This window comes from Micropterus dolomieu, linkage group LG02, assembly GCF_021292245.1.
Source record: "Micropterus dolomieu isolate WLL.071019.BEF.003 ecotype Adirondacks linkage group LG02, ASM2129224v1, whole genome shotgun sequence".
NCBI lineage: Eukaryota > Metazoa > Chordata > Actinopteri > Centrarchiformes > Centrarchidae > Micropterus > Micropterus dolomieu.
The window spans coordinates 15,348,206-15,372,708 of NC_060151.1; the positions used below are offsets into that span (position 1 = coordinate 15,348,206).

A 24,503-nucleotide genomic window follows, 5' to 3' on the forward strand; every position below is an offset into this window, starting at 1 on the left:
ACATGTGCAGGGACTTCTGAGCCTTGGCAGCTTCATCCTTGGAGCTGTAGCGCACCACAGCGTTGCCTTGTGTCAGGTTGAGGTGGAATGTGATGAGGGGGCCGTGCTGCATGCACAGCGTACGCAGAGTCGAACCATCAATCTGGGACACAAACAGGACCGCAGAAAGTGTAAGTGCACAGATACAGTTAATACTCTGTGAGGCCTGAATGCTTAAAGGCTAAGAGACAGCTGTTACCTGTGGAGTGAGGTTCCTCAGAACCAGCCAGCTGCTGGTCCTGGAGGAGCTGTCCGTACTCCACGTGGTACCTGCTGTTTGTAAGGGAGAGACACAAAGGCGGCAGAGATTTCTTAGCGTGAAGTTTATGCTTACGAAGCTCGACTGAAACCAGAGTCAGTTACTAAAACTGAGTAGGTGGTGTTGATTCCTACAGTGAGAAAAGAACCACCACCCAGTGTCAGTTGACAACCACAACAAGATTTTCTTAAGCCGTTGTCAGTCCTGCCTACTCTACCTCCAGAATTGGCCTGTGGTTGTATGCCACATCAAAGGGGTGCTGGCTCTACGAGTACACTCACACTGCAAACTTCATAACCATTGAACAAACACAATGTGGTTCCATTGTCTAACCTTTAGACAACTCACACGACAGCAGAAGAAATGGCTTACACTTTGTGTAGTATGTCTTAACTAATTTTGTGTTTTTTTGTCTAATATTTTCAGGAGGACAAGGACAAAAACATTAGTTTTTACTGCATGTCATATGTCTACATGTGTTTTGTCAGCAAAGAATTGCAAGGATGTCAAATCTATTCATTGCGTACTAAAACAAACCAATAAGCCTGTTTAATTGTCCTGTTTGATTACATCCATCCATCCATCTATCCATCGTCAACCGCTTATCCTGCGTACAGGGTTGCGGGGGGCTGGAGCCAATCCCAGCTTACATCGAGAGAAAGGCGGAGTACACCCTGGACAGGTCGCCAATCCATCACAGGGCCACTCATAGACAAACAGCCATTCATACTCACGTACAATTTAGGGTCACCAATCAACCTAGTCCGCATGTCTTTGGACGGTGGGAGGAAGCCTAAGCACACAGAGAGAACCCACGCAGACACGGGGAGAACATGCAAACTCCACACACAAAGGCCCGGAACGACCAATGTTTGAACACACAACCTTTTTGCTGTGAGGCGAAAGCGCTAACCACTGCACTGTTTGATTAAATAATTATTGTAATTAATACAGGCACCAGAGGCGTTATATAGAAGAGACACGCCACTTTAAGAATCCTCAATACAACTCTATAGGGAAAACCCGTAACGCCAAAGATGACGGTTGTCCCGCCCCTCCCGCTAGAAAGCCAATCGTCTTCTTTTAACAGCCGAGGCGGGAAACATATTTCAGCCAATCGTGTGGTTCCCCTGATGTAAGGGGCCTACAGCAGTACAAGTGTAACCTGTCGGAAAAAACGGTTTTTAAACCTTATTTTGAGGCAAACATGCCAACTTTTTCAGCAGTTTTTATTAGATTTTACTGCTGATTCTATTAATGTAGTTTTTATGTCCCGGTGACCAGTGAAAGTTTAGTTCAGCCTGGTCTTGTTAGTCCGAAATAGCTGCCCAGAGGCGTTGCCAAGATGGCTGCCAAGTTGCATGACTTTCCTAGAAGGACTTTGTAGGCACTCTCAATTCAGAATACATGCTTTTTATTAAAATTATCTTCTTATATATTGTTTGCTGTCCTAGGGGTTTGAATATATTTCTTGTGATAATAAGAGATAATAATAAAATAAGCAGATTCTGACAAAAAAGAAAATGGCAGTTGGAAATAATTAAGGAGAGAAGGATCAAAAACATTGGTGCCTGGCTGCCCAAATATTACGCTTTAAGACTACCTGTGGTGTAAGAGCTGCTCCAGCCTTGGGCCAGACCCAGGGAGTTGCCCCCCCAGGTTGAGGAAGGCTTGGTGTTGGTGAGGCCAGGCGGGGGGCGGGAAGGGGCCGTGTTGCTACCCCGGGGGCCCTGGGGGACCTTCCACAGCTCATGGGACAGAGAAGCCTGGCTGTGAGAAATGGGGCCTGGAGACCAAGTAGACTTCATCTCTGACAGTTTACCTGGAGGGAAAAGAGAGACAGAAAAGTTTGGCCTGCAGAACCAAGTGACCGAAAGACAGCTGCTCCCATAGGAGGGAGTCCTGCAGAGCAAAATGATTCGACTTAAAAGTTCTTTCATATTTGCTCAACGCTTCCCATGCCACACACAAGGAGGAAGGAGATACACTAACACCACAGGGGAAATATGCACTGCAGGAGAGGCAAAGTTGACAGGGGGAGAGCTCAAATGAGGATCATATTTAATCAGGAGCAGTGACTTGAATGGAAAGGAGAGATGTGGTTCTCCAGTGAGCGTCTGAGGCTCTGGTTGTTAACAGTAACAAGAGGGACAGAATAATGTTGTTTTGCAGCGAGTTAGCCACTGCAATGTGGGGTGGAGAACATTATGGATAAACCGTGTACCTGCATCGTCCGTCTCCGGGGACGACAGACTGAACGAGCTAGTGTAGGCACTGACTGGCCAATCAGTGGAGGGAGGCAGAGCCTCGTTCTGAGATGAAGTGGGAGAGGAGCCTAAGCCGATGCCATCAACACAAACAAATAGACAGACACAAACAAGTAAGGAAAAAAGAATAGCAGAGAGAGAAAATGGAGTAAAGGAAAAATGCACTACAAATGACGACAGTCAGCTCATTAAGAAGAGAAAAGTATAAACTGGTAAATGAATGATTACAGAGGCAGTTAAAAGTAGGAAAATGAAGAACAAAAGAATAAGAAGCGGGCTCTCTGGTGGCAGCAGCATGATACTGTAAGACCATTTTAGTGGACTTACATTAGATAGGGACACATCTTGTTCTGTAAGTGTATTTTTCAGATAGTGGGGAAAACAGATTTCCAAGACCTTTGCTTGTTACAGTTGTTTAACTATACTGTGACATGGAACTTGTCTTGTTGGCCAGGACCAATACAAGCAAAAAAAAATTTTTTCTTAGTATCTTACTAAGACTCTTTTTCAGACATTTCTCTCACTCTTTGACCATGTTCTCACCTCCACTCCTGTCCCGCAGCAGGTAACGGTTGACATCTTGGATGTTGGTGTTGATGGTGGGCCCGCTGGGGACACTGCCGGGGGTCACGTTTGGGTCTGTCTCAGGATCGATATTCTGAAGGCCCTTCCAGGGAACACCGGGGCAGAATTCTAAAAATCAAAATGAAAATGTTAAAAATGACAATGAAAATTGCACGATGGCGTAATATTAAAGATGATCCATTGATGATATAAAATCTTAACTAACAGCTACCAACCAGCTGGTAATCAGGTATCAGTTTTTGGTTGCGGAAGTTTAACTGGATGGTTACTATATTTTGACTGTTTATGCACTGAGTGATAGTAGTCCTGTTTAATTATACCCCATATTTCAGTAATGAGAAATGTTACACAGCTAAATATTTTTGCCAGTATCCAGAACTGCTGCATTCATTTTCCAAATCATGCTGTCCCCACTCTGTTAACATTGCCAATCTTTTATTCCTATTTTTTCCTATTTCCAACAAAGTAAATCAATGATAGTGCCTTTCACATAGGTGGAAAATGCACCGCTGAGAGCGAGGGATACACAAACATGGCTAACTAGATGATACAAACTGGTTGACCGTGACCTGGCTCCCGACGGCAAACTGGCCATCAATATTGAGTACTTCAAGTGTTCCTAACCTGGTGGCCAGTTTATATTGGTCCCATTTGCCATCTTGTCACTGTTACTCTTGCCCTGCCCCCAGCTGTCTGGGGGGACCAGGGGGCTGGTAGGAGACTCTGAGCTGGACATCAGGTTGTAGGGGCTGTAAGAATCGTCCAGCTGATGGGGCTTACCAGGGGGTCCCAGGTTGCCACCTGAGAGAAGTGATATTAAAACAAAAAAAATGTAGAGGCTTATATCAGCAAAATGTTGGAAAAGTTTTGGATTCAAGTGAACAATCAAAGATGTAGTTTTCATGTTTCTTTGTGTGTTCACACTACTCTTCATTTATTAGTCTAATTATATTTAAATTATATTATCTTTAAATTTTAAATCATTCTGTTCTGAACAGATTTAGCATCTTTCTTACATATATTATGGTGTCTGCTACATAGTAAGTAGAAACTCCCAGTCTGATCCACATCCTAAATCTGCATCTTGCAAGCTGAACACAGGTCCTTGGCGTAAAAGGGTCTTACTGTTTATACTGGAAGTGAGATTTAATTTAGAAAAGGAATACTTTGTTATAGTTGTTAATTAAGGCAAATAATTATCATGAATACAAACTTTGCATGAGATCTAAAACAAAGTGTTCTCTAGTGGGGACTTTTCATTTTTAATACCCAGGTTTCCCTTCCTCTTCTCACCATGCTTGCCCAGGTTGGGCTCCAGAGGAGAGGTGCTTCCAGAGAGGCTTTCGATGGAGTTGGGATGCGTCCACTGCGACAGGCGTGATTGCGGCTGGGGTGGTTCCTTCATAGACAGACTACCCACCTCCATGCAGTTTACATTCATGTTTGGATTCAGTCCAGCTGAGGAGAAAAGACAGATGTTACTACACAAGCCTATGAGGATTAGTGCTGCGTTATCTATTTTCCATTCAAAGTGAAATGTTAACGCCACTCACAGAGAGAGTAGGGGCTATAGGTGTTGGGAGATGACTGCGGCTCTTTGGTCTGCAGGTCGGGGAGGCCTGGAGCCTGGGGGTGACCAGGAAATGAATCCAGGGTGGATTTGGCCCCACCAGGATGCATGCCCGAGTGGGAGTGGGATGGCTGCTGTTGCTGCTGCTTCATCAGCAGTGCCTGGGCCAGCTGACGCTGGTGCTGTTGGATCTGCTGCTGCATGTTATTGATTGTACGTGCAACCTGGGATGAAATCACAATGGAGAAACATTTAGGATTTATAATGTGCAGGTATTAGGTATAACAACTGAAAAATACATAGGCCGGACTGTTTTTACATTAGTTTTACTTCAATCAACTTTATTTAGGTAAAATACATGTAACTCGGTAAATTTAGGATTTTTCAGTGATCAGAGTGAGTAATAAGAGAGCAGGAAAGAAAAGAAAACTGCAGGTTAAGATGGAAACTTACTTGCTGCTCTTGCTGTCGAATGGGACCAGAAACGTTGCGCTGTGCCTGCAACATCTGCTGCTGAATTTGTAAACGCTGGTATGCCTGTGTATCAGGTATAAGCATGGTTCCAATGTTAAAAGACGTCACTGTGTCTGTAAATCCAGTTATAACTCAGTAGGACGGAAAAATAATAAAAATGTCTTAATTTATGTATACTGAAAACATGAAAGTACACATTTACAGTGCAATTAAAAAATAAGTTTTGGGGTCCTAGCTATTTGACGTGTGTGCTCTACTACAGGCAATGATATTTAATACATCTAATAAAACCAAAAGCAGACAAGGCTATACGAGGCTCACCAGTTGCAGCTGGTAAAGTTGATTCAGAAGGGTCATATGTTGAGGGTTTATTGGTGAGGTTAAAAGTGCAGGATTCAGACCAATGTTTTTTGCTGCAAACTGTAAGAGCTGTGCTTGAACCTGTGGGCAAAGTATCGACAAGTTAAAAAACACAATGTTTTAACAAAATTAAAATATAAAACAGAACTTGTGGCTAGCACATGCACTGTCTATACGAACATGAAGTCAACTTATATTAGGATATTAATATGCTATTTTAAGGTCTGTACAGCCCCTTTACTGATATATGAAAGATCAAAGAGGTCTAAATTGATACATAATAAATGAGAAACTCATAGTGGAGATGTTTTTAAAGACTGTAATCTGAATGTAAAATATTTATCATTGCATACATTAAAACACTTTGCATACTAATGTGTTTGTGTAGTAAGTGAGAAATGAGGCGATGTGCGTCTGTGTACCTGAGGGGAGAGAAACTGAGGCACTTGAGCACGTAGACTAGGCTGAGAGGAACTGAGAGGCGGCACTGGCGGCTGAGGAGGCGGCTGCGGCTGCTGCATGGCCCGGGCTTGTGCTGCTCCACCACCACCAAACATTCCACTCTGCATCTGCTGGATAAAGGAAGAGTCGAAAGAGAGATAGTCAACTTGTGCTTTAGATTACAGTCACGTCCCCAAGGCTCTGGAACAGCCTGCCCGAAGAAATCAGTCTCGGCTTTTGTCCTTTATGTCCCTTTTTAAAACATACTTTTATCGGAGAGCCTGTCTTGATTTTACTTGAGTTTTCATTTTCTTTGAACTGTCTTTCCCCCCCCCTTTTTTTCCTGTTTTATTTTAAACATATGACTTGTCTTATGACATATAATTTTCCACCTCCTTTGTGAAGCATTTTGTAACATGGATTTTGAAAAGTACCAACATTAACAATAATGATTATTATTATTATATTAAAATGGTAATGTTCATTTGGGAAAATAGAGCCAATTTAAAGTTTCATTTGTTTTGGAATTATGAAAATTATGTGCAGCTTGTTTGTATGTGGAATAAAAACTTCTTACAACTTACTGTCTTACACAAACTTGAAACGTTTTTATCAACACATTTTATCAGGGATACAGTTCAAACACACCAGATAAATATTCCCTACCTTATATTTGTAGCTAACCAGCAATAACATTAAAAACTATTTCATGTACAGCATATTTTTATGTAAATTACCTTATCCATGAAGGGCAAGCGGGGGTCTGCTGAGGGTTCTTTGGAAAGAAGTGGAGGCCGAGGGCAGTTCATGGGCTTGTTGATGAGCCCATTGTTGTAGTCGTGGCCGGCTATCCCCATCCCCCGCTTGTCCAGCTCCGTCTTCTTCTCCAGCAGGGCACTCATGGCCTGGTCCAGGTTCATGTTGTTGCTCTTCAGAGCCTCCTCAGCTGGATCCCTCTGGAGAATAAACCAGAAAGCATCAGCATTGCAGAAACAAATCAATGCCAAAATGTCAGGTATAAACATCTTACTGTTCCAAACTTCCCTTATCATGTTTCATGACACAAATAACTCTAGAATTTGGGCACTTTTTTCCTTAATAAATATTAAAACAATTAATAGATGAATAGTTGCAGATTTATTTTCTGTCAACCAACTCATAAATTAATTGAGTAATCATTGGAGTATTTATTACAATCATTGCCAGAGTGAAATAATTTCCATCAATTTGACAAGTAACAAAACACACAGATTTATTTTTAAACAAACATTAATTCTGCTCTGTTGGAATATTTTAATAGTTTAAAAAAAGATAAAAAAATAAATCATAAATTTAGGGTTCCTAATTTGACTAACAGCAGTTTAGTGTCACTTCAACTCACCGGGAAGCCCATGTCTGTCAGCTGTTTGATGAGCCGATTCATGATCCAAGCATCTTCTTGCTTCCCTGGGACCTTTCCCTGGGAGAGACGATGATTGCAAATTATTATTACTACACTCACTTAATAATATATTACTATGAAAATGTAAGGGACTATTCTGTACGTAATAAGCTCTGCTTCACACCTTTTGTGGGATCTTTTTAGATGCATTGCCCCAAGAGTTACAGGAGGAGTTGCTCTCCTGGGAGGCAGCGCTGTTCCACATGTCTCCCTCCTCAGCATCCCACTGACCCCCCGACAAGTTCAGCTCTTCACCTCCACCTCCCCATCCGTCTTGCATAGGTTTGGGGGCTGGAGAATATGATATCACACATATTAATGAAAGCCTCAATTGTGTTTAGTTGGATAATTTTAACTGAAATAATTTTGTATATGTTTATATTTCTTTTCCTCAGTATGTCTAAAAATAGCAATATAACCTTGACTGTATGATGTGTTTTCATTAAAAAGATTTAACTCTGTCCAACTGGTTAAAGTTAAAGTTAAGCATTCAGCTGGTTGCCCTCTTGCTCGTGAGCTTTTAAATATATATAAGGTTAAGACAACTCTTTGATGAGGGACAATAAATGTGACAAAATTCAAACCTGCGAAAACAAGAACAGTTGACATAAACTGAAAAATAACATGTTTCACATTACTACAGAAACAAAGCTGAAAACTCTAAAATATTAGATGACCACTAGGAGTCAGTGTGGATTCCTGGGTAACATTTTCAATGCTCTTTCTTCCCTTGAACCATTTTGATGCCCTTGACTTCAGTGATCAGGAAAGAATTATTTAATGTTTTTCAGCAGTGGAGCACACTAATTCATAATTCATGAAACCGTACAGGGTTAATCTATTTACCAGGTTTGCAAGAGGCAGATGTCATCGCTGGGTTGCCCCTGCCATAGCTGTCTGGGTTGCTGTCTGACCAGCCCCCGGTAGGTTTTCCCCAGGCAGAGGTCCCATTGTCCACTCTGACTGGAGGGGGTGCAGGCTCCCCCCAAGTACTCTCTGATTTTGTGTGGGAGGTGGGTCGCTCTCCCCAACCTGGAGGACACACAAGGAGAAATGCCTTTTTATAAAAATACTTCACTGTACAAACATCCTAAAATAAATAAATAAGACACTTTGGATACAATCATAAATATTACCTTCAGTATTTTGTCTCATTTGACTTTGTTTTTAGATTTTCTTATAAGACGGTAGACACAGATATTAGATAACCTAAAATAACTACTACAAACTAAAACAATTACAGTGAGAGAAACAAATTAGCCATTTTTTTCCGAATGGTAATTGTTCTGCATTTTCTAGAAAAATCTGAAGAAATACAGCAGGGGAAAAAAAGCTTATTCACATGCCCTTTTCATTGTCTGACCTTTTGGTGCTTTTTAAGTGTTTTGTTGAATTTACTGGCCATGCCATTTGTCAAACAAATTTTAATGCCAAAGTATGAAGCGTGAAGGATCAAACTGATGTATGCCAAACACAAATGTCTACATGTTCAAAATTAGATTTACATTTTTATTGTAATCATTTGAATAACTGTACAGCTTCAACTGCAATGCATATAACTTATATCACCCGGTTTATCCTTCTGTTTTGGAGTGGGATATGCCACTCATGCACGGAGGCAGAAACCTGGGCTTGGCTTAGCAGGATGTTTGACAGATGGAGAAGATGCCCATTTAAGATTTGGCGCAGTCCGGCCCCATTTGGCATGAGAGACAGTGCTTTCTCTGAGCCTGTGGCAGTGCCAGGCTCAGCCTAGCTCTCTCGCCAGGGAGAGGTCAAGTCCTAAAGGCTGCTTCAAAATTAGTTAACATTCAACCTTCTTGTATGACTGGCCGAAGTGCTACACTGATCTAAACATGGCATAATGGGACAAAGAGACATAAATAATGTTTTCCCCACTTTCTGTCCTTAGTTATGAATTGCATTGAGCAGTTATTCCTCTTTATTTTTTAACCCAATCCATGCTCAACAACCATTATGCTAGCAAAAGGCAGCATTAGGTTTTATTTGGAAAGCAAATTGATCCAATGTGGAGTCAGCATGCAGGGTCAAGTGAGGGACAGCAGGGGGCGTCTGCACATTCTCAGCTCCAAGGGGCTTGCTCCACCTCCTCCCTTCAACTACTGACAGATGGTGGCTCCCATATAATCACACACTTCCGATCCGTCTCAAACAGTTTGTGGTGAATCGCTGTTTTCACAAGGCACTTTGTAAACAGCATTCTTCTGCTTTGGGTACCCATGAGAAGTTGCCAGTGTTACCCGCACAGACGTGTCCAGTGTTGTGAAATGTGAGGAGCCACATGGAGGGACAGGGCTGGCACTGCTTAAGTCATTTTGATAGTTGATTAGATGTAAATCCAAAGAGGGTAAACTAGGTCAAGATTTTACCTTTAAGTGGATCAACAGATTGGATCTTAACAGTGCACTGTGCTAATTAGCCAACCAGCTTTCATGTTTGACACCTTTACTTTGAACAGTTAAAAAGAAGAAGAAGATAAACGGGGAGAAATGATTTACCTTGAGTTACATTTTGAATATCTGAAATCAAATCACCTTTAAAATAGGGCTGGATAATAAAACAATAACAATAATTATCGTAATATAATTTTTCTCAATAACAATATAACAAATGTTCAATGTTCAATAAATGTTTGACTTTATTCTCTTGAATTATACACAAATTAGGACTTCTTTTTTTTAGATGTTTATTTTGTGGGGAAAAGGGACCGAAAAAAGCTTTTACTTAATTTGATTCATGCATATTTGTATATTTGTTGACAAAGATTTCTAACTCAGATTTGTGAAGTGAACGGTTTAGTATCCACCATGTTGGGGCGGCTGTGGCTCAGGAGATAGAGCGGGTTAACCGTTAATTGGCGGTTCAATCCCCGGCTCCTCCAGGATTGTCGAAGTGTCCTTGGGCAAGATACTGAACCCCAAATTGGCCTCTGATGGCTGTTTTGAATGTATGTGTGTGACTGTTGGTTTCTGTTTGAGCACTCCATGAGTGAATGGTGAATGCAAATGTAGTGTAAAAGCGCTTTGAGTGGTCAAAAAGACTAAAAAGGCGCTATACAGAGCATTTACATAATTTAAATCACAATTAACCATCAGGTTTCTTCAACTTCCACTCAGGAGCAAAAATCAGCCTTTAAACTCAAAAGAAATAACAATTTGATACATATCCTGATAATTATCGATATTGAAAGATATGAAAATCTTTATCGTGATAACATTTTTGGCCATATTGTCCAGCCCTACTTTAAAATCTGAATGCAGAATACAGATAAATTATATTTATCTGTTGTCTATAAGCCAATAAATCTGACCAACAGGTGTGGGCAATGTGGCACTATTACACATTGCAAAATCTGCGCATTATCTATTCTTACCTTGAGCTATCAGGGGACCCCGGTTGTGAGATGGCACAGACTGGTGTTGGACAACAGGATCCATGGGCCCACTGGTGGGCCCTGGGTTTTGGGAGTTTTGGGTGTGGTTTTGTAAAGGTGCAGGCGGCCCGTGATAGGGGTGATTGTGAGAAGGGGGATGGTTATTCTTGGGGCCTGGGGGGTTATTGCCTCCAGTAGTAATTTTAGCCTGGGACATTCCTGGATTGTTCCTGTCCCACAGGTTGACTGCCTTGTTATGGGTAACTGGGTCACCCCAAGCTGAGGTCCCATCATCTATCTCCATCTTACGTCGGATTGAAGGTGGAGAGGGCTCTTCCCAGCCTGTAGGCTCACCCTCAACTGGGGACTCTTGCTTATTGCCACCCCAGCCTCCACCCTGCTTCACTGAGCCTGAGCCACCCCAAGAGCTAATGGCCCCTCCTTCACTACCACCACTGGGCCCTTCCTGAGGCTTGCCCCCCCAACCTTGGGGAGGGCCACTGGGACGCTGGCTAACTGGCTCTCCCCAGCCCCCATTTCCTCCAGCTCCAGATATCCCAGGTCCTGAAGAAGGCATTCCCCAGCTGCGAGGGTTTTCCTTCCAGCCTCCTGCTTCTCCTTCCCACCCAGGGTTGGAGGGACTCTTTTTGCTGTCTTCTGGTTCTCTCCAGTCTCCTGAATTATTGCTCCCTCCACGATTGCCCCAGCTGTGGGATGCTTTGGGTTGATCTCCCCAGCCCTGGGATGTTACCTTGACTTGAGAATCATCCCACCCAGCTGACTTCTCCTCTCCCCAGGACTGACCCCCATTCTTCGGTACAGTGGCGGGGGGGCCTCCTGTTGGAGTGTTCACCCAGCCACCAGGGCCACTTGGGGTCTTAATGTTGTTGGGTGGCTCTCCCCAGCCAGAACTAGGCTGGTTGGTAGCAGCTATGCTTCCCCCCCAACCTGAAGCTCCCTGAGAACCAGGCACATCACTTTTGCTCCCAGGGTCAGTCCTCTGAGCAGGGCCCATGTTAGTGTTGGAGGGCCCCTGGGCATCGCTTGGAGTGGTTGGGCCACAGCCCCATGATTCAGCGCCTACATCATTCTTGCGTTTAGTATCGTCCATGTCCCAGGAGGTGTGCTGGCGAACAGGAGTCTGTCCCCAGCCAGTGTTACATAACACCCTGGGGTCCAGATCCTGGGCAGGCAGCAGAGGAGCTGGATTATCACTGGATGAGTGATCTCTGTGCCGGGGATGTCCTTCCATGCTGTCACTGCTCCCTTCACTGGCACCAGCTGTGCTCACAGCTCTGTTCCAAGGACTAGCCTGCGGATCCTGGGGAGGAGAGCTGGGGGCATCCCAGCCTCCCTGGACCTCTTCAGTGTGCTGCTTCCCCCAGCCTCCACCTGACTGGTCACCCCATCCTCCAGAGTTTCCTGCTCCACCTCCTCCACGGCCCCAGCCAGAGTCCCAGCCAGGTGACTCCTTAGATGAAGGTGCCTTTGAGTCACCACTGTTACCCCATACTGAGCTACCATCTTCTCCATTTACTTGTGGGCCACCTGGTGGGGGCTGGCCCATGGAACCCAAGCCTGCATGTGCACTACCCCAGCCAGGTAAGTTGCGGATGGGGCTGGGGGGTTCCTGCTTATTAGTGTGATTTGGTCCATCAGTTTTAAGGTTCTGAGGTTCTGAACTGAAAGACACATTCGTGGACGGGGAGGAGTGTGGCTCTGATGTGTCAGAGGCCATTATGCTACCCCAGGCGCTGCCAATCCCAGAGGAGTTGCTGTTAGTGTTGGCTCCGGTACAGGTGCTGGTCTGGGCTGGTGGGGGGCCAGGGGGATTACAGAGGTTGGGTGTAGGTTGAGGAGGTGAATTGGTGTTGCCTCCCCCTGAGCTGCCTCCCCCTGAGCCACCCCCATCATGCCCCAACATGGGCCAGGCAGAAGGGTTGGCATTAGGGTTTAGGTTCAAGTTAAAGTTGGTGGTGGAGGATGATGAAGAAGAGCCCCAGCCCCTGCTGCCTCCTCCCCCCACTGGGCTGTCACTCTTCCCTTCACTCCCCACTGAGGACTGAGGGGGGCAATGGGAGGGTCCAGGCCCAGAGCCCCAGCTGCGATTGGTTGCAACCTGGCTAGAGAGCATGCTGGTTCCAGTATGATTGGCAGGGCTGGGCCCACTGTTGGCCTTGCTGCTAAGGTGGTTGGCAGAGAAGTGGCCTGTCTGGCTATTGGCCCCAGTGGCCATACTCACTGTACTACAACTACTACTAGTACTACTGCTGCTGCTGCTGCTGGTCAGGAGACCGGGGTCAGTGTCCAAAGGGCATCCTCCTGGAGGGGCCTGGCTCTGGCTGAGGGTAATAGAAGGCCAAGCCTCTGTGTCTTTCTGGTCAATGATCAATTGATCCCAGCCACTGAGATTGGTGGAAGATGCAGCACTTGTGGCACTCCTGTTAGCTGGCAGGTGTCCCCAGAGGGGATTATCATACTGGGCTCCCTGGCCGCTTTGTGGGGGCAGTTCTGTATAGAAGGAAATAAAAACAACAAGATGTGAGAATGTGCATAAGGATGAGGAAAAAGAGGTATAGGTAATATGTACGTCATTGCACCCACATATACTTAGTAAGGTTGAAATACCATGGCAACATGTAAGGCTATTTTTGTGTACACAGACTTCACAAGATGCTTTATTAACAAAAATTCCACCCACTCTGAAAATGTAAACACAGAGAGGAAAATGACTAATATGACAGCAGAGAGAGCTTTTATTACAAAACAAATTAAACACTTGTGCACTCTTTTTGAACACTATACATTTTTATAGGTCACGCATAGTTTTTACAAATGTTTCCAAATATACTATGACTCAAGACAGGGCCAGTGCTCTCCACGATGTAAGATGAGAAGACATTCACAATGCAGCTGTTGTACCTTAGAGGTAGAGCAGCGGTTTGATCTCTGGCTTCCCTCCAGGCCACATGTCGAAGTGGGCAAGACATTGAACCCCAAATTCCTCAGTGTATGAATGTGTATGAATGGATGATGTGAGCCTTTTGAGTGGTCACAGGACTAGAAAGTACAGTCGATTTACATTGAGCTGAACTGGTGGTGCTGCTGCAGATAATATGTGCCAATTGAAACAGCGGGTGGAGTCGCTGTGCATTACACCAAAGCTTCATGCAACATATGAACAAGGGAATGCTTCAGATATAAATCAGGATCCCAAAAAGAACCTGCAAAAAATATAACCAAAACCAGCAGACATCTGAGCATAGGGTAAGTGCAATAGCAACAGTGTTTTGTTACTAGAGCGTCAATGTTACATGTGTGAAAACATACAATTCACATTTTATATGAGGACCATTCAAGACTAGCTTAGCACATACATTGCCTCAGTCTACTACCTGGCGGTGCTATCAGAGTTTAGGCTACTGTTAGTAGAGTTGGGGCAAGTTTGGGAGTAGGAGTGGCCTTGGAAGGCAACGGGCCCAGTGCATTCTGTCTGTTGTAAGTTTTCTACCTTTTGAGCAAAAGCCACTTTTCTCAGGTCATGTAGCACCAATGTCAAAAATACGTCCGTCTTTCTACTGTACAGACAGCCCAGTTTTATGAAGAGACCATATTTCCAGTGGTGAAATATCCCTTTAACCTTCTGACCTGCTAACCACTGCAGTTATGACCTCTGCTTGACATGAAGCACAATTACTCTGCACTAGCCCTAGGCACCCTGTCTCCTCACCAACACATCAGGCCTCTGCCTGGGCAACTGCTCTGACAACCCAAAGTAATGCCTTATCTTATTTCTCTTACAGTAGATCTCCTTGGAGTGAGTTGAGCGAGCTCCCTGGAGTTCCAGTGTGCATATGGATTGTGTTGGAACAAATTAACCCCAGTTGCAGATCACGATTGCTGCACTGATCAACCTGCCTTCACCTCATTGCCTCACTTCTACTGTCCCTCGTGCTGCAGGGGCTTGTTGTTTACATATGCCTTCACATGCATGCTTAGTTTGTATGCAAAGAGTGACTGTGTCACAACTACATGAGGTAAGGTAACAGCATTTGTGTCCCACCCCACTTTCAAGCTTACTTCAAGGCTTACAACTAAAGGAGAGAGTGGAGGCAGTGAGAGAATAGGGGGGAAAAAGAGGGCACTGTGTTTTTGACACACACAGTGCTGTCGTTCTGTAGCGTCACTCTGCTGAGAAGTGCAGGACCGCCATTTTCTCAGTCCTGAACTATAGCCAAAAAGGCTCTGAGCTACCGTCTGTATCTCCACCACTGCTGCTTTAATAGCATGCATGTCTCACTCTCAATAATAAACACTAAACATTAGAACTCAACAGTGCATGCCTGCAATGCACTGTTGCTGCAGCTTTAATGTTTAAAAGTGCTCATCCACACAATGTGTAAAAACAAGCCACCAAAACAACACAGAAGAGGCAGAGAAGAGAGAAAAATCAGGGAGATTGAAGCAGAAAGAAGGGGAGATGTGAAACACAGTAGTGAAAATACCTGTGGAGAGGTGCCTCCCAACCATCCTGTAAAGAGCTAGGTTTTGTGCGACGCAGCGACCATCCTTGTCTCAATATGTCTGCTCGGCTCGCCAAGCTTCTGAGGCTCGTTTCTGAAATGCTGCCAAGAACTTGCACAGCTCTTGCGCGGCATGAGACAACCCCCCCCCCTCCCCCTCCCCCTCCCTTCCTTCCTCACCCCTCGTGCCTGGTCCCTCCCACCAACATTGCTGCTGGGTCTCTCCTCTTCTATCTATTGCCTCCCTCTGGCTTTATTTATATCATGCTCTATTCCTATCCTGGCGAAGGATATTCTCCCTCTCTAGAAAAGCACTGAAAGAAGGCTGGTTGGGGGAGGGGATGGGAGTATTAGAGAGATGGGGGGGGGGGGAGTTCAGAAGTTGTGGTGGTGGGGGCTTGGTTAACAGCTGAACGATGAAGCTGGAGACTCTCATTATGCACTCATGAGGCATGAGGTAAAACAAAACAAAAGGAAGAATTTTATAACCTCTCCCCACCCTCACATCTTTCAACCTTTCAAAACTGTCACTGAATATTTAACCAAGACCACTCCACCTACAATTAGTACTGCCGCCCACAATGCAAAGCCTCTTGAATAGCAGTGGCAGGCAAGAAAGCAAAAAAAACAAAAAAGAAAAACCACAAAAGCCTGCTGCACCCCCGGTTCTGGAATGACATTTTCTCACACATGCATGTGTTAATGTATGAACAAGCAAATCATCTGATCCCACAGGATCACAAATGTCTGTTTTTGTCTACATGTATGACTACTACCCGGGAATGCCGTGATTATAAGCAGCAGCGCCAAGTCTTTGACTATTCATTGGGGTGCTTTCTGGGCACAGGACATGGACGTGAAATGAGCAAGTTCATTTGGATCTGGTCATAGTTCACGATTACAGACCGGGTGATCCGTCCCTAATCTGTGATCTCTGAAGCTCCAGTTCCAAACAGAGAGGAAAGAGGTTGCATACAGAGATAATAGAGTAGGACATGCATGGGACTTATTAGAAGGCATGGAGGGAGAAGGATAGCAGGGGCTGGGAGACTGAAAAGAAAAAAGAGCAGCAGTCCCTTGGATCAAGGCTGGTATTGTTTACAAATGATCCCGGCACCCACGCAACAACACAATAAGTCAATGTTTGTTAGAGAACAGAGTGCCTTTATGGCTGAGGTTCAGCCCACTGTGCCTCTCCACTGTGAGGACCTAACATGCAGTGAGGTCATGCCACTACTGCATGTCCACTCGCTCCCTGTGTGTTAACATACACACATTGTAGACACTGCATCTACGGTATGGATGCATACACACTGGCAAGCAGAAAAAAACCCAAAAAAAACAAACAAAAAAAACCCCAACTTCCTAAATGTTCAGATCAGTAAGTAAACCTTCCTTTCATGCTTGCCTTTGGAGCGAGGGGAGGGACAAGGGTCAGGTAAAGAGGGATCATAAGGAATGAAAATACAGAGAACACAGAAAATGAAGGACAGAGATGGATGTTGAGAGATGGAAGGAGGAAGTAATCTAGGAGGGCTGTGTGGGCCTCAGCTGGACTGATCCTGGCTTAATGAAGTCCCCGAGGGGCAGAGAGGCAGGATGGTACAGAGCTGACAATGCATGCTGCCAACCAGATGAACGAGCTCTATGACACACACACACACACACCCACACACATCCCAGGAATGTGCTACCTCTGTGTTTAAACAGTCTCAATTGCCACATCCTAGTTGTTTCTGATTTGGTGCACTGAAAACAGCACATAACTGTATAGGAGAGCACAAAAAAACAAGGGCCACGTCGGCCAAATATATGGATGCAGTTTTCTTTAAGGAGACAACAGAGATCATCAGAGGGCAATTGTGGTTTTAGATCCATTGACGTTTGCAGCACTAAAACAGTTCTTTTTCTAATTTGTTACAAATATGTCATGAAAAGGTGGAACAATTCATTGATTATTTTAATGAAACATTAATCTGCAACTATAAGTACTGATAATTCATTAATCATTTTTGCTTGTCATTTTTCAACCAAAAATGCCCAACCTTCAGTGGTTCTTTCCTCGCAGATGTGGTGATTTGATGCTTCTTCTTTGTCACATATAATAGTAAACTCAATATCGTATATATTTTTTTTTTTTTTACTGTTGAGCAGATAAAACAAGCAATTTGAAAAAGTCACACTGGGGTTTGGGAAATTTAAAAGAATTGAAATTTGACATTTAATTAACAAAACAATACATTAATTAATTTGCAGATTAATCGATATAGATATATTAATCAGTTGCAGGCCTAAAAGTATTAGCATAAACTACAATTGATTACAAAGTATTTTTACATTCTGTTAGAGCAACTTAAATTATCTAATTGTCCAATTAGTTTTTATAAAAAGTATATTCTACTGAAGACTGTTAATCTGCAGCACTGCATGAAAGTATGGAATAATAAAATTATTATTACGTTGTGCAACCACAAATGTGAAACATTGAGGTATTGTATAAGCAAGTGCTGAGGATGCTCTACTGAACCAGCTGATATTTGTGTTACAAAGATTTAAGCATTTCCTGTTTGCCTGCCTACTGTGATGCAATATGACAAAGCAGAACAGCTGCCATCAGCTGTATGCCGAACCAGGAGCGTTCTTGTGGGCCCAGTACACACAGAACACTCGGCAGCTATTTGTTTCTGCTACTGTTGGGAATATGCTGAAGTGGCACAGGTGGTTTGTTGGTTGAACTATAATCATCATTCAACAGGGAAGCTGTACAGAAATATATGCAAGAAATTCTGTGTTATATGGATGCTTTTTTTGCAGCTGATTTGCTGTTAATGCAATGTTATTATCTCAACTTTATGTCTAGGGAAAAGACTAACAGAGGGACAAAACTGGGCTGTCTTTAAAAAAAAAAAAAAAATACACAGACATCTGATTGTCATGCTTGCCTGCGAGTATACTCTTTCTCCTCCTCCTGTAAAGGATAAACCAGGTCAAGGGCTTTCTCCAGCATGCCAGTCTTAAAATAGCTTGCTCTCTCACGCCTCCTCTACATGAAAGGGCCCCGGAATATGGTTTGTTAGCCAAGCAAAATGCAAGATTGGGACAAGGCTATAATAAAGGGAAGATTGACATACATACATATAGTATGTGCAGCCTGACTAATCCTAGCTGGCCCTGGGGCCAGCGAGGGTATGTGTGAGCTGAGGTGTTGGTGCAGTGGAGGTGGAGGAGGTGAACACATGTGCAAAATGCGAACAACTAACATGGCAGAGAGCGAGAGGAGCTGGGGCATAGACGAGCGAGACAGGATAGAGAAAAAAACAAAAAAAAGCGAGCGCCGAACATTTGTGGTTAACAGAGAGCTGATGTTTAATCACATCACAAGACGTCCCAGTCCTCTTTGAGGGGATTCCCAAGGCTCATTTACAGCATCATCAGCAGACTTAAAGAGCACATCCAGTCTAGCATGCATACACTCTCTCTCTCTGTTCTCCACTAGACAAGCTATTAGCACATTAGCTGCACTGTTCTTTTACTTCTCTTGTTTTTTGGAGTTTTCAGCCCTTGTTGTGCTTAGCAAGTACAATACCTACTGGTACATAAAACCTTGATCATTACTTTATGGGCTTTAACTAGGAGGTGTTGGACAAATACAAAAGGGAGTAGCTAATGGTTTGATTAGCTAATTTGACACAACTACATGCTTAAAAAAGGGATTTACATATGCCATTTAACTATATACCTTTAATAAGGTTAATGTTTAATATTTCATTTCAATTAATCTTCATTAAGGGTATTTATATTATTACTATTTATACTGATATGAAATCTGAACTTTGAACCATTAAAATATGCGAGTGGTTGCTGCTTCTTGCTTTTACAACAGAATAATACTGTAAGTGTCAGGTTGAGCAGTGGACACATACAGTGTAGTCTGCAGAGGAAGAGAATGTTTGTGTTTACATACAGGCACACAGGCCACGTTTATCAGCCCTACTTTTCAAGACAGCCAGCATGTGACTGGGTAATGAAAGATGGGGGTGAGGCGAGGGGGAGTCAGCGGATGGAGAGAAGAGGGAGGGGGGAGGGAATGAATGCAGCTAGTGTGCTTCTACTGTTAGCTATAGGCAAGAAATGAAAGTAGGGAGAGGGACAATCAGCAGACAAGGCTTTAGGGACAGGTGGGAATTTTACAAACCAGAAACTAAGATGACAGGTTTTTCATGATGAGACATTAGGTTGTTGGAGAGACACATGAAGAACTGTAAAAGGGAGATAAAAGTCGAGTGTCATGCTCATGAGCAAAACTTCTGAGCACCTTTGAGTTGCCTTTAATGTTACAGCTCAGCATGTAATGTCTGCAGAGGTATATATGCGAAAACCTCCCAATGGACTCCTATCTCTCTTTAAGTCTGGAAGGTCCTCTTGCCTGTCTGTCCTAATGTAATCAGTCAGTTCAAAGATGTACACGGAGCAAAAGCAGAGCAGAGTGGGCCTGCCAGAGAGGGGCGGAGAGAAGCAGCAGCTTTTACCGTAAGCCATGAGTCACTTCAGCCCACAGTACTGGACCTCTGCCATGCTCGCTCTCTCCTTCTTTCTTTCTTTCCTCCTCACTCAGTCTTTCTATCAGTGCCAGGTCAGGCCCACTGAGGCGCCCAGCCAACTAGCTCGCTCCATATGGCTCCTCCTCCAAAAACAGGAAATACTGTAGGGCTGGTCAGCAATGCTCAACGAAGAGTAGGAGGATGATGATGATGGAGGGAGGAGGAGGAGAAAGAAAGGAGGACAGGATAAACATCTCATCGCCATGGAGACAGAACTGCACTCAGAGGGGTCGGATGATGCTCAGACACACACACTTATGGTAAAATTTCCTTTCCTTCCCAGACAATGAGAAGTGCCCTAAAGAAGAATTATCAACATCATCATCTTCCACGAACAGATGACACTTTATTAAGACTGAATAGACATTTACCCGTTGTAAATACATGAGAACCTGGTTTACTGCGACATGCTGAGCTTCAGGAAGGAAAATACACACATGTACAGAAATAGCCAGCTGTGTTTACTCTCCATCCTCTACCCCTGGATTCCGCTATCCCCATTTCTAATCCCCAGGCAGAGTGAAAATAAACAACAGTTAGCAGCACCTGTGATGCAAGTGCCGTCGCACAGGTACACCGAACAGTTATAATCACAGTGCCATACAAAAAACAAGAGTGCCAATCTAATGCCAGTATCATCAAATTAGAGCTGATATTAGTCTAGCAACCAGCTGTCAAAAATAAAATGACAACATGTGTAACTATATACGCTATGCAAGACCTTTGTCAAGTGACCTACATATTTATAAAAGTATCTGCAAATTGTGTTTTGACATTTTCTTTTTGGAGCCATCAAAAGCCTGGCCGACACTGTGCGGATTAAGTCTGATTTTAAGCCCAAATTGGTCATCTGAATAATCAGAATTGGGCTGAATCTCTGCCATATTGGTTGCTGTATGCAGTGCCAGATTAATTGCCTGAACGATATGGTTCTCAGACGATCTGTTGGATTTTGGGCATGTCAGAAACTATCAGTGTCTCGCAGTTAGAAGAGATGTATAGTCTGATTTTCTGTCTGTTACATGTGTTACAAATCTTTTATAAACTGTAGTGAACTATATTAATATTTTTGTAGGTAGCATTTTGTGGCTAAAGCTATAGACTTGACTGAGACTGCAGTGATATAAAAACTGAAATCTGCTGCAGAACAGATGTTTTTCCATTCATAGTAGAATTGTACAAAATAACACTGCCTTTCTCTCTGTTTGTCAACACTGACGAGTACACAGTTGTCTTGCTTGAATAAACTTTATTGGAATTGGCACCGCACAAAACCAACCGGGGGTTCCATGCTTACGCTCAGTGTGAGCACTCAAGTTGTGGTCAGTCAATTGATTTGCACAGTGTCAGCATAAAAGTGGGAAAAAGGCTGATTAAAACTTGTAGTGCACAACGTACAAGACTAATAAAAATGCACAGTGTCTGGCCAGCTTACAACTACTCTATATGCTACTGAATTCCACTCAGAACTCTCAGTAAACGTAAAGTCACGTAACTAAACCATGCACACTACCCAGTTTTGCAATATACGTTAATTGCATTCTCAAAAAAGGCGAGTAAAAGATAGTGACTGGCCAACCAGGCTGACCTGTAGGCAGGCTGGCTGTGGAGGAAGAGGAGCAGGAGGGAGAGGAGTGTATGGCTACTGCTGCTGCAGGTTCAGTAGTGGCGGGACGTCCCGTTGTGGTGAGAGGCAGGGTCCCGGAAAGTAGAGGTTGGCCCCTCTTCAACAGCTGCTTGTGCTCCTGCTGGCGGAAGCGTGGGGGCACCTCTCTGGGCGGGTAGCGCTGCTGGAGCAGAGTCTGGGGCTGCTGTGCTGTCTGCGGCTGGCCTCCGGAGGGGGCGCGCTTGCCATTGCCACTGCTTGGGGGTACAGACGGGACGGCACTGGGGTTGACGGGGGGAAGAGGAGGGGCGGGGTCGAGCTTGGCAGAGTCTGGCACTGCAGAAGTGGATGGGTGGTGGGGGGACAGGTAACAAGAGAGATGCAGGGAGGATGAAGGTAAAGGAGCATTAGGCAAAGCAGAGTTGTTGAGTGCACACTAGTGCCACAAAAATAATTGCATTTGTCATTGTATTTGACAATTAAAAAAAAAAAAAAATAGTTAGCTGCTGCCTAAGCGCATATACAAAAGAAACAATCACCACTATAGTTTTTTTTTCTGGAAAGCTGCTGTGGTTGAGCATTTCCTCCACTGCTTCTTTTCAAAGCCATGGTCACTTTTGAAAGTAGACCATAATGTTAAATTCAGAAAGGCAAATGAGGAGAAGTCTATAAATGTCGTAGATTGGCCGTCTCTCCTGGCTGCCTGAAGCTGGACTCTACGCAGTGGTCAGTCTAAACACATGGATGCTCTTTGGAGAACCAGAGAACTGTAATATTCTCAGGGTGCTAGTGTAATAAACCTTTAGCCTTTAGGGATGGCCAAGACACAAGACTCTAACAGTCTGCCGTGGTGCCAGGTCACAGATTAGAAGTGATGAGGAGATCAAGTACCAGGTAATGGATTTAGCTCTGCGTGCTGCATTATTGCGCGCTATTGTCGCCATCAGGACAGTACTGTAAAGAGCACTTACCCCCATCAACTTAAGCTATTAATGGTTTGTGGCAGGTTATGGTCCCTGAAATGATCACCTCTCAGTGCTCTATCGAAGTTGTTAGTTATTAACTGCTTGTACGGCTGCTGAGGCCAAGTGCACATGTCCCACTACCTTTAGTTACCCATAGCAACAGAGTGCGCCCTTTCTCTCTCCCCTGTCAATTTCCAATTTTATGAGCTTTATTGGCATAAAAAGACAGGGATTATAAATTACTAAAGCAAACAAAATACTAAAGATAATAATAGTATTAACGATAGCTTAAAAAAACTAATAATGACAATCGTTACAACAAGAATAATAATTAACTGAGGTGTGCTGCAACCGCGGTGTCATTACTGGAAGTCAGTTGACGTGGCTCTGAATTTTCAGGCGTTTTGGACACTGCACAAAGGAGTTAAATGCCACTTCATGTCCACCTTGTGGCGCTAGAGAACACCCACTAATTATACGTTATGTTTCAGTACATCAAGTGTGGACCATACAATGAACATTTCATGTAAATCAAATGATGATTATCACACAAGGCTTACTTTCTGTTGCCAATAGGAGGCGCAATTACTATAACTTTGAATTGGCATGTAGATTTGAGAGATATTTCTCTGTAGGTTCATCACTGCATGTGATGCCACTCACATTGCCCATAATAATTTTATAACCTGTTATTATAAAAATATCGATTTTAGCCATTTTAAAGAGAAATGTGAACAAGAAATGTGACTTTTTTTCTTTTGTAAACAATGCCAGAAAAAGAAGCCAAGTCTGGACCGGATGACGTCTTCAGCAGGCTAATATACTGTAGCTGAATGAGGAAGGTTAAAGGTAACCACTAAGTCAAACGGGATAATCAGCTCTGGGTCACAGAGGTGCTGCTGTTTGAGATGCATTATGGGACACAAAGGACACTTAATTCCGTTATGTATTACATAACAGAATAAGCTGCTGAATGTAAACAGGATGCAAAAAATGTGTTTAAACCTACAGATACTGTACGAGAACAAACCCAAACATCAGTTGACCGGACATAATGTGCACTCAGCCAAAATGGTATTTGAGTTCTTAAATATAAAATCAAATTCAATAAAAAAAAAAAAAGAGGGAGGGCAACCAAAAGAAAAAGAAAATCTTTGTGTGGCCTAAATGAGTTATAAAGCATTGGCTGCCATCCCGAGTGTGTGCAGTGAAGCAATGAATAACTCGCACACATGCGGCCAGCCTGACACACACAAAAACAAAGAGTTATGTAATGCTGAGGCCCACACTGGGGGGAGAGGACGGGATGGTGTCGTACAATATACATTCACACAGCTTTGTAAATACTGACAGAGGTGTTCAGTCACATATAAAAACCAACTGTTCCTCTTCCTCAGTTTTCTGTATGTGTTTATATCTGCTATGCATGTGTGGGGGATGGGGGCGGGGGGTTCCGATGTCATTTTTGCCCCCAGTGCCAGAGCCCCTCTACTGGCTACAACCACAGACTGCATGGTCTGATCCAGTTTCCCCCGTATCTGTCTGTGCGTCTCCCTCTGCAGCTCAGGAATCAGTGGGGAAGCTCTAGAGCTCGAGCTCGCCTCTCATCGGATTTCTCTACATCTGCTCCATTTCCTCTGTGTTCTTGTGATTCATCCCTCCCCACCTTCCTGTGCTCTCCCTTCTCTTTCCCCTTCATTTACTGTGATCCACTGTTATCCTCTTGTCATTATGTATTAGGGGCGGCAGATGACAAAATAAGTCTCGGCTAATTCTCCCCGCTGCTTTTAAGAGCCGTTTTTCCTCTTAAAAACAGAGGACTTTGTGGTTGTGCCACGATGTATAATAATACAGTTGGGACTCTCTGGTGTGTGACGTAGATTCTTCTGGAAGCTGGGGGAAGGGGGAAGCTGGCTGGCTGCTCTGTCAGCCAATCAGAGGGAAGAGACGAGGAGGGAGAGGGAGTGAAAAAAGAGAG

At 43.9% G+C, this 24,503-nt stretch overlaps 1 protein-coding gene across 4 annotated transcripts in view; it reads right to left on the reverse strand.

Moving 5' to 3' along the window:
- The window catches only part of tnrc6c1 (trinucleotide repeat containing adaptor 6C1), a 47,479-nt gene that overhangs the window by 7,482 nt on the left and 15,494 nt on the right, over nt 1–24,503 (reverse strand). The window contains exons 4-19 of one of the 4 annotated variants that reach the window (XM_046076373.1): nt 21,543–21,896; nt 10,831–13,341; nt 8,283–8,468; nt 7,561–7,727; nt 7,377–7,454; nt 6,733–6,951; nt 5,977–6,123; nt 5,516–5,635; nt 5,174–5,257; nt 4,704–4,944; nt 4,444–4,608; nt 3,775–3,951; nt 3,109–3,258; nt 1,902–2,120; nt 239–312; nt 3–142 (exon numbers count right to left, since the gene is read on the reverse strand). In XM_046076373.1, the coding sequence (XP_045932329.1) occupies nt 3–142; nt 239–312; nt 1,902–2,120; nt 3,109–3,258; nt 3,775–3,951; nt 4,444–4,608; nt 4,704–4,944; nt 5,174–5,257; nt 5,516–5,635; nt 5,977–6,123; nt 6,733–6,951; nt 7,377–7,454; nt 7,561–7,727; nt 8,283–8,468; nt 10,831–13,341; nt 21,543–21,896 (5,032 nt within the window). Of the gene's footprint in view, nt 1–2; nt 143–238; nt 313–1,901; nt 2,121–3,108; nt 3,259–3,774; nt 3,952–4,443; nt 4,609–4,703; nt 4,945–5,173; nt 5,258–5,515; nt 5,636–5,976; nt 6,127–6,732; nt 6,952–7,376; nt 7,455–7,560; nt 7,728–8,282; nt 8,469–10,830; nt 13,342–15,335; nt 15,464–21,542; nt 21,897–24,503 lie in introns of those variants that run through there. The other 3 variants (XM_046076363.1, XM_046076390.1, XM_046076382.1) reach the window with 3 other exon arrangements.